Consider the following 9,796-nt stretch of genomic DNA (forward strand, 5'->3'; position numbering starts at 1 on the left):
GGCTCTTTTCTGCTCACCTGCCCCCGTCATATTTGGTGAAGGAAGCCGGGCGGGCGAGCGGGCGGGCGGACAAGCCTCGGAAGAAAGGTCGCGGCCCCTTCTCGCCACCAGACCGTTCGTTTCCTTCACCTACAGCATCAGTTGCAGCCTACCAAGGCGATGCCAGGAATGCGAGAATCGCGACGCGCGGAACCGCTTCCTCCTGTCCGCCATCACCTTTCAAGCTAATTTACTCACCGTCCTTGACCTAGACTTTGACCTTGCCTTAGCACCTCCCGTCTTTCTGTAAAGTGCGGTGATACTAACGAGACTTTGACCTCGTGGCGTTTTTCAAGGTATTCAGTCCAGCTCTATTACACGCATACTGCACATGACAATTCAACTTACACGCCTCCTCGCATGTTTTTCTGCATTACACGCAGACGCAGCAGCAGCGGCGGCCGTCGCGGCTGCAGCCAGACGGGGAAGCATCAGGCAAACTCATGCAGGACAAAACCTCGGACTGGGGCGGGAATAAAGACATCCGCGGATGAAAGAAGGAGAAGGAGAGAGAAAAAAAAAACAAAAAAAACATGCTGCCATCAGCTCAAAACCATGGCCCCCTCCACTGCCCGCTCTCGCTCCCGTGAGCGCGAGCCCAAGCATGCGGCCTCTCGAGTGTCTAAGACACACATACGAGCACGGCGGGTGGTGGTGTTCTTCTCTTCGTAACCCTGTCCCACGACGGAGTAAGGTGGTAAAAACACCAATGAAAGCCAACGCGAGGGAAGAAGGATTCTTGTTCCTCCCCTGTCTGCGTCTGCTTGCCGTCTTACCCCCTTCCTTCCTTGCTTCCTTGGTTCATTGATTGCTATTTTCGAAAATGGTAAGAAATGAAACCATCTTGAGGTCCTGTCGCCACCTCACCAATACCATCTGGAACGTCTCTCAAAATGTCGAGAATACAGGTTCATCTCGCCGGCGATCTTCTCAAAGTACCTCACCTCGCCCTCGCTTGATTTCCTTTCCATGGCTTATAGATGAGCTCATCGAAAGGGAGCTAATCTTGGCTCCATTACTGCAGGAAGAAAATCCTGGCAACGCCCACCAGTACCACCACCCTCTCCATCCTCCCACCCGCACCGCCCGAGTGACTACTGTAGCGTTGCGCGTACAAGTGTGGCTTGCCTCTCGCTCTCACTGCACACCTTCCGCAGCCCTTGCTGCCGCGCGGAACAATGGGATTGACGCTACTCTCGGGCCGGAAAGCTCCCTGGCGAAGACAATACCATTCTTCTCCAGCAGCTCTGGTGCTAGCATCTAGGTACTGCATCATAATTGCCCCAAGCTCCAGAGCTCTCCCCGAGCTTCCATTTCCCAGCCACCCAGATTTGTCCCCACACCAAACTCACTCACCTCCGCGGCTTCGCCCCCATCCCAGACTTACATCCTCGGCCGGCCGGCCGGCCGACCGGCCTCACTTCACATTGGATTCTTAACAAACCGAAAAAGTCCGTCTCGCTGCACCCGCGTGTCACTAATGTAGAGTAAGTAGCAGGTAGCTCTGCCCACACTCGACTCAACCCTCGCACCGGTCTCACGCGCCACGCGGAGAAAGAAAAGATGTATTATCGACCAATCCTACTCCTCAAACCTCCCCCCCCTCTCTCCTTCAAGGCCCCATGCAACCATTCAAGAGACCAACGCTAACGCCCGCCATGTTCCCATACTTCTTCTCCTGGCTGCCTCTCCCATCTTGCACTATTCCCGGTCTTCTAGGATGAGAATGATCATCCCGAAAGTGGAAACTAGAGTAGGCAACCTTGTGATGGTCAAAAAGATAATAATGGTCACTCACTCACTTCTCTCGAATCTCAGTGGTCAATATTCACCACTAGATCCGAATCCTACCTCGCATTCCCTTTACCTTTACCTCTGCATTACCTCCTCCCCACGGCTCGTGGTACCTAAACAAACGTTGCCAAACTACGATTGCTGGCCAACGGAAACAAGTCACACCCACGCACACACATACACACACACACTTCGGAAACCGGGAACGATCATGTTGCTCTCTATACCTTGCCCCACCCCCCTAGCTACCTGACCTTATATGCGCATCTTATCACGTACAACCGAACAGACCAATAAATGACCATTCGCCGCTGCGTTTGACAAAATCCCTTTTCCGCAATTCGTTCGTACTGTGGCCCCCCCATCCGTATCTTCGCCATCTTTCCAAGTTTCCGGACCGGCGTCGCTTGCTTTCGTAACTTCGCTTCGCACCACCCCCCGCCCCCCCCCCCCCCTCCCCCCCCCCCCCCCCCCCCCCCCCCCCCCCCGCCAAACACCCCCCCCGCGCCGCGGCGGCCCCCCCTGTCTCCGCTCATGGAGACCCACCTGTCTCTCACCCCCCCCCGCCTCTGCGAACGCCCCCCCCCCCCCCCCCACCACCCCCCCCCCCCCCCCCGCCTCCCCCCACCCCCCCCCCCCTTCCCCCCGCCCTTCCCCTCAACGAACCTTCCCCCAATAACAAGCCGTTCAGGCCGAGAGATGACCAGCTTTGATCGTCGTAGTAGAACCGATGCTATATGGCACCCGCCGTCCTTTGGACAAGGAAACCTACACTACTCAGCCTCTGACCTTGCCCGCACTGGTGTTGCCTACCCTGTTTCCTCTCTCCATCATCAAGGTTTCCCGCGCTCCTCGCGGATCGGATCAACGATCAGCGACGCACGAGGAAGATGGCTTCTAATTTTATTTTTTAAGCCTTGACTTCATCCTCACCTGGGCAACGAGAAGCAAGGATCTCAGTGTCACCTGTTCGTCATGTTGGCAGTGTGTCACATTGTGAAAGTAACGATATGCACATTGCAAGAGAACCTGATGATAACGTCCATGGTATCTTTTGGATTGGCAAATACCTACACGAATAGAATGGGCCAACGGCAGACTGTTTGGCTGCTCGTCGCCGAATATCCAAATGCTCCCTCTCCCTCTCCCCTCGCTTGCTGTCTGTCCTCTGTTTGTGCGCGCGGATGTGTGCGGTATGATTGTCGGTATATGTCGCAAAAGTTATCAAGAAATTGCAAAAGGTGTAAAAAAAAAAACAGGCTTTCGAAAAGCAGTGATGTAATAATTTCGTTTCGTTTGATTGTCATTGATCATGAGGTTCGTTTCGACTCATTTCCGTTTCCACGTTTCGTCGCGAGACGCATTCTCGTTTCTCGTCAACAATCTGCAACTTGTGCGGTGCTGTCCATCTTTCCAGATAAGCAAAAAGGAAAAAGAACAAAAGAGAAATCAGACAAAAGAATAAAACCAAAAAAAGAACATGAATCCCACCCAAACACCACCCCTCAGTTCCCCCTGTCTCCTGTGAGATGACGTCCCTCGTTGTGTGAGACCTGCTCTCCTCCGGTAACCCAAGATCCCATGTGACCACCCCTTCGTTTCCAAGCCGATCCCCGTTTCCCCATTGTACAAACGTCGGATAAGCTTGCCCGTCCCGTGTTCCCAAGCTCTTCTCCTGCCCACCCCACCTTGCCTAGATAGAGCAATAGATACCAAACTAGATATGTGAAATACAGTGACATCAGACTAAATCCAGAATGCTCGCTCGCTTGCTAGATACCGGAGGGAAATGGCGTCCCAAAAATGAAAACACAAAAATAAAACGGTTGAATGTAAATATGTCCGAAGAGCTTCGATCATTTGGCGGTTAAAAGAGGATTGTTTGGTGCGTGAGCAACAATGTCTGGGGTTTTGTCCGCGGGAGCGGTAGAAGTGTATGACGAGCTTCGGCTGAAAGAAAAATAAGATGTTTGGTAGAATGATATTTTGTGCTGAGAGTTGAGAGTCGTTGATATGATCATGGGATCGTGTTTTTTTTTGTCTTCGTTATTCGTCAGCGCCAGCTTTTGCGCTGTTACTTTCGGACACCATTTTGGCAAAGTTTCTGACAACTTCGCTGGGGATCTGATCCCAAAGTAGTGATCTAGTGTAGACGTCGGCAGCGGATTGCTTATTGTTCCGCATCGCTGAGAGAGCATCGGCAAGGTTCTTGCGTCCTTGGCTGGTGGTGCGCTCGGGGGCATTGTTGAGGAAGTCTTGGGAGCTAACGCCGTTGTACTGGGCAGCCGAGAGCCCAAAGAGTTGCTCATTGGCTTGTTCATCAGTAGGCTGCGTAAGTGAGTCGCCAAGCTGGCCGAGCATCGAAGGCGCGACACCGCCCATTGAGGTATCACCCATAGGCATGGCAGAGCTGTCAACCCACGAGCCGCCAGAAGGTTGAGGAGCGAGAGCGTTCATGGTGTTGGATGCTCCATTCACACCGGCATCCTTGAAAACGTTCTCGAGGAGCGTGGCAGCTTCAGCGCGGATGTCCTCGGACACTCGGGGAATGGCGGGAGTAGAGCGGCTGGACAGAACAAAGGCGCCGACGAGGAACAGCATGAAGAGGATGCCGCCCTGAGAGGAAGACTTCTCGGAGTCGACGGGGAAGGAAACATCGGCCTTCTTGGCTGGAACAACCTGGAGCTCCTGTTTGACTTCCTGCTCCATGGGGTACTCGCCGAGGAAGTTGACATTGTCCCAGCTGCCTGGCATAGTCATGCCATCCATGTCGTCGTAGCCGGATACATAGTTGTTGTTGGCAGGGGCAGTCATGGCGGCGCTCTCGAGACGCTGGACGTGGTCGGTCAGGACACTGACCTTCTTCCGGAGTTCGCCCGTTTCGATCGTGTGGGAGCGTATCATCTCCTCCTTCTCCATGGTGAGTGACTCAATGTACTCCTGGTTGAACTGCTTCTCTCTCAACAGCTGCTCCATCTGTTTCCTCATGTCGGCCATCTCTTCCTCCATGTCGGTGAGCACAGCAGTGAATTGCTTCTTCTCATCTTCAAGTCGCTCGGTGTGTTGCTTTTTTCTCTGGCGAGAGTCAAGACTTCTACAATGTCAGTGGGTGGGATTCAAGGGACGTGGGTGTGCACCTACGCTGCCTGGCGATTTCTCAACAGTCGCTTTTGCTGCTTAAGCTCCTTGATCTCTTGCTCATCAGTGGACTGCGCGATGAGGTGATCGATGTTGCTGAGATTGCGCTCGGCCGGGATATCGAAGCGGGCGTTCTTCTTCCGAATGCCATCACCCCTTCTCATGTCGTTGTGTGAGCGAATCGTAGGGCTTCCGGGGCGCATCTTCTTGGCCATGGATTCCGCCTGACCGATCCACCCCTTTTGCGGTGAGGTTGGGATGGACTGGTTGCCTGATCCGATGGGTGCAAACATGTTGATTTGACCGGTAGGGTTGGTGAAAGGCGTCTGGCCCGGGACGGGCCTTTGGAACATGGGAGCACCATTGTCGTATTCAGCCGGCATACCATCGAATTGCTGGAGGGGAGTACAAGAGCCAGAGGTATTGCTCAGAGACCAAGCGTTGCCTTGGGGGCCGAAAGGGGAGGGCTGGGCATGATCAAGGCGCATAAAGGGGTTGTTGTTGTGCTGCTCGATGAACGGGTTGTTGGATGGCACAGATTGCATATCGACCGATTGCCAGTCCTCCGTCTTTGGTGAGAAGAGAGAACCGCCAACGGCGAAGGAATCTCTTCTGCTATCGACCATAGGAGGCGACATTTCCAGGCCCGAGTCGAGTGCGCTGTGGTCCAAGATAGTTTCGTCGAGGATGCTGTGGTCCTCCTCTTCGTAGTACTTTTGCGCTTGTGTTGTGTCTACGGTCAAAGGATTCGGTCTGTAGTAGGACGGCATCTGGTAGTTTGAGACCATTTCTGGTATGTGCAATCAGCAGTCGAGAGTAGACTGCGATGTTGTGCTGTGATGGCAATGGTGGCCTATTTTTCCAATCTTGCGAGGCGTGTTAGTCGAGGGCAGCGGTGAGGATGGTTGGTGGCCCAGGGTTTATTTTTGGGTGAGTGAGATGTGGAGACGGTGCTGCGCACTATGAGAATTGCAGTTGAGGGTAATGCGCTTGGGCTGCTGTGAATGTGTATAGAGCGACGAGGATGCATGTAATGTACAGCGGGAACTGGCAGCCAGAGGCGAGAAGCGAGCTTTTTGTGCGAGACTCGTTCAGGGAGCCAAGCAAGACGTCCGCGGGTTGAGTAGAGGGCAAGAGGATAGGGAAAAAGCAGAGGGCGGAGGTGGTCGAGCGGGATGAGTGACAGGAGAGGTTGGTGGGGATGGGATGAGAAGATGGATGTGCGGGCGGAGGGTGGTCGGAAAGTTTTAAAGGGCAGTGCGTGCAGGACGAGGGTAGAACAACGGCTGTGAAGGGGGAAAACACACTCACAGGCTTGGGGGATCGGTTCTTCCTTTTTTTTTTTTTTTTTTTGGTGGGGTATGGGGCGGGGGGGCCCGGGTTGGGGGGGGGGGAAGGGGGGAGGGGGGGGGGGGGGGGGGGGGGGGGGGGGGGGGGGGGGGGGGGGGGGGTTTTTGTTTTTTTTTTTTTTTTTTTGGAGTGGTACGGTGCTGCGATGCACTCCAGATCTTGTGGCGAGGTAAAGAGTTGCAGTTCGGTCAGACACAGGGCGGGGAAAAGCCTTGAGTATGTGCGTGAGTCGATGATGCGGCGTAGATGGCTGCGTCGAGAGTGAGACGATGTGGAAGAGGGATGATGGGACAATAATAAACAAATGTGTGTTGCAACGATAAGGAAAACCGTCAAAGGATGGGGAGCCGAAAGTATGTATATGTATGTACGTGTATGTACGAGGGGGAGCGAGTGCGGATAGTGTATGGATATATGTGTGTGCGTGTGGTGTGTGGTGTGTGATCTCGTCTTCTTGGTGGGCGGGCAAGGTAGAGCTGGAGGAGGAAGAGTGATGGTTTTGTATTTTCAACAGCAAAGGCAGCACTTCTGCGCGAGTCCCGGGATGAGGTACCTGTTCAGAAACGGTGGCCGGGGGTGAGGTACTTTGCTTGGCTTCGAGAAGAATACGGTGGACATGGGACGGGGGGGAGGAAAAGAGTCGCAATAAGGAAATGGAAGGTCGCGGGTAGTGTGGAAGGAAGGTCAGGCTGGCCCGGGTCCAGATCCCAGTCGAGGGTTAAAGGCAGTGGGGAAAGAGCAAGAGACAGAGGTATTCGGACAGAGAGCATGGGATCTTACTGAGGAGTTGTGAGCACGGTACGGTACGGTACGGACGGCGCGAGAATAGAGAGGAGGGGAACGAGACGGAGAGAGCTGAGTGGAGCTGGAGAGACAGAGGAAGGAAACACTCTCCGAGGAGTCTACCTGGGACTGGGAGAGAGAAGCCCGTTGCGGGTGGGATGCGATGCGCATTGGTGGGTGTGTGGTCACTCGTTTGTGGAGGGTGGCCGATTAGATGGACAGGGTGGGTGTGTGGTAAAACGGGCCCAATCAGTAAGAGAGCACCAGACAAGTTTCTGGCGAGTGGGAGCTGCCATGGTCTTCGGCGTAAATACTTTGGGTAGGCTGAGCCAGATGGAGAGTTAGCCGAGGGAATAGATCATGATGCCAAGGTGAGATAAGTCCTCTTGTTCCTGTTGCCCCAAGATACTTTCGGGCTCTTGACGCTGGATACCTACTACGCTATATCCGCCTTATATCTCTGTATGCAGTATGCCTTCGCCTCGTTCCTTGGGAGATCTCCAGTCAGAGGTGTTACCGGTGTCTTTTCCACAATGTCTTGTGGCGATGACCCGATGCAAACCTGGCGAAACCGAAAAGCCTGAGAACGGCAACGGAGGAGTAGGTAATGCGACGGGCGGACGGCGCCGTAGAATGCTTCCTTGGAACAAGACGCGAGACAAGGGGCGCGGGCAGAGTAAAGGAGCATTGGGCAGGGGTTCCGTTTGGCCTTAGACCGCCTCGAACTCTCCTCACGGACTCTATCAAATTGATAGACTTGGTTGCCATCATCTTCTGTTTTCTTGGTACCCAAGAAAAGCCAAGTTGGACGAGCTAAGGTACTGTTCGGCGTACTAAACTAGGGGCGAGGTACCTGAAGACCTAAGGGACTGGTGGAAGAAGGTCTGGGGCTTGCGAATTTCAAAAAAAGACTCTGGGGGTTGATAGGAACGCGGCGCGCGCGCCAGGGCCGGCAGAGGAGGCAAGGCACGAATACAGAGCAATGGGCGGACGGGGATGCGAAACTACACCAACCGACTACTCATAGCCAAAGCGAAACCCAACCCCACGTCCAGCCGATGCGCTCCGACTGGATTCTCTGTGCGCTCTCTCGGTCCAGTGGCTCACTGACGGGGGGGAAGTGTGGCCGGGTGCACCGTATGCGTCTGTCAGTGTAGGACTGCTGGGGACGACAGCCTCTGGCCGGCGAATGAGGTCGGAGGTGAGCAGGATGACAAGAGATTCTGGGTTCTGGGCCTTTTGGGTCGTGACCTCGATGCGCCGGGTCTGGATGGACGGGGATCTTGCCGGAAGACAGGCGAGCGGCGGGCGGGTCTGTCCAGGGAGAGGAGACGACAATGAGAGGCCGAAGGAGGGGACACGGCTCGGCCGCAAGCCGGAGCCGCCCAATAGAAGGCAGAAAAAAAAAAGAATACTTTTCTAAATTAAAAAGAAGCAGACAGAGAGAAGGAAGGGAAAACTTGGTGAGCGAAAATGGAATGGCGGTCACGGTCACAGAACGGTGGGGGTTGGGCTTGCAGCTCGGGCCACTGTCCGTTCGGCAAGTAGTTGATCAATGGCTGAGGAAGCTGGCACGAGCAGGGAAGGCAGCGTGGGACGGTGGACTGAACGGAACGGTACCCACTGCGGTGGCGGGCGGCAAGGTTGGACGGTGGGACGGTATATACACCGTTACGACTGAGATGCGGTTAAGGGGAAACGGTCACGACGTTCGACGTGGGGAGGTGACTGGACTCTTCCTACCTGACACTGCTCCGTATGGCGAAGACCGAACGGCCAGGGATAACGTATCCTCGGTACTTTGATGGGCGAAGTCGTGGTAATGACCAAAAACGGAAGGAAAGATACAAAATCTAGAGGTGAGATGAGCCATTGAGTGGTGAGCACACCCAGGACCCTTGCGAATAACATGATGGCCCTGGCGGTTCATCCTTCTTGCCTCCCGCATCCACTGGACCAGACTGAACGAGCAGACTTGCGGAGAGGCAGCTCCAACAGGTTGGGCATCGACGGCCGCTGCCTCTCGCGCGATAGGCTCATTCACTCATGTTATTGATACCCAAAAGCCCAAGAATACCCCCAACTGCCCCGAGACGTGACCTATGAAGCCCGTTGCAGCCCTCCTGCATCCACTAGCAAGCCACTGTTTCTCGTCTCCGGGTTCCTATTGCTCGGCTCTCAGTGGGGTGATCACACGGGTCTGAACACTGGCTACGAGGCAAAGGCGGTACATCGGGGATCGTTGTGAACTTTGAAGCGTGAATGGAACCCTCCCGTCCCGTATCAGATCCCATGGAGATGGTGCTATCAACTGTCATGCTCAGCTCTCTCTCTCTCCAGTGTCATTACAGCCAAATTAGATAACGAGGCAAACAATGACAAGGCGAAGCACAAGCAGCCACACTGGGCTAGGGGAACTGACCGAATCCAGCGACGATATCAGTACCTTTGGGCTCAAAGATGGAGCATGACGAGTCCTCGTTCAGAGTCGTATCGTCCAATATTCCCCAGATCATCTGGTCCGGGTCGCGACTCACGGTCTCACCTGCTCAACCACCAAAAATCAGAGACCCAACTGGCAACAGGAAGACAAAGCCCCGATCCGCTCGATTCCTCTGCCATCCTTGGCCGGAATGCCGTAGCCGTAGAAATTTTTTTCTCTGTTCCTAACTAGCTTCATAGTATTCCTAGA

At 54.4% G+C, this 9,796-nt stretch overlaps 1 protein-coding gene across 1 annotated transcript; it reads right to left on the reverse strand.

Moving 5' to 3' along the window:
• Positions 1–3,879: 3,879 nt before the first annotated feature.
• CORC01_08883 (bZIP transcription factor) lies at positions 3,880–5,759 on the reverse strand (the record flags this gene model as incomplete). The annotated part of the gene is made up of 2 exons (XM_022620513.1): positions 3,880–4,924; positions 4,975–5,759. 2 exons carry the CDS (start codon positions 5,757–5,759, stop codon positions 3,880–3,882), a joined length of 1,830 nt encoding a protein of 609 aa, XP_022472903.1.
• Between the last annotated feature and the right edge of the window lie 4,037 nt (positions 5,760–9,796).

This window comes from Colletotrichum orchidophilum (genome assembly GCF_001831195.1).
Source record: "Colletotrichum orchidophilum strain IMI 309357 chromosome Unknown Scaffold_78.1, whole genome shotgun sequence".
NCBI lineage: Eukaryota > Fungi > Ascomycota > Sordariomycetes > Glomerellales > Glomerellaceae > Colletotrichum > Colletotrichum orchidophilum.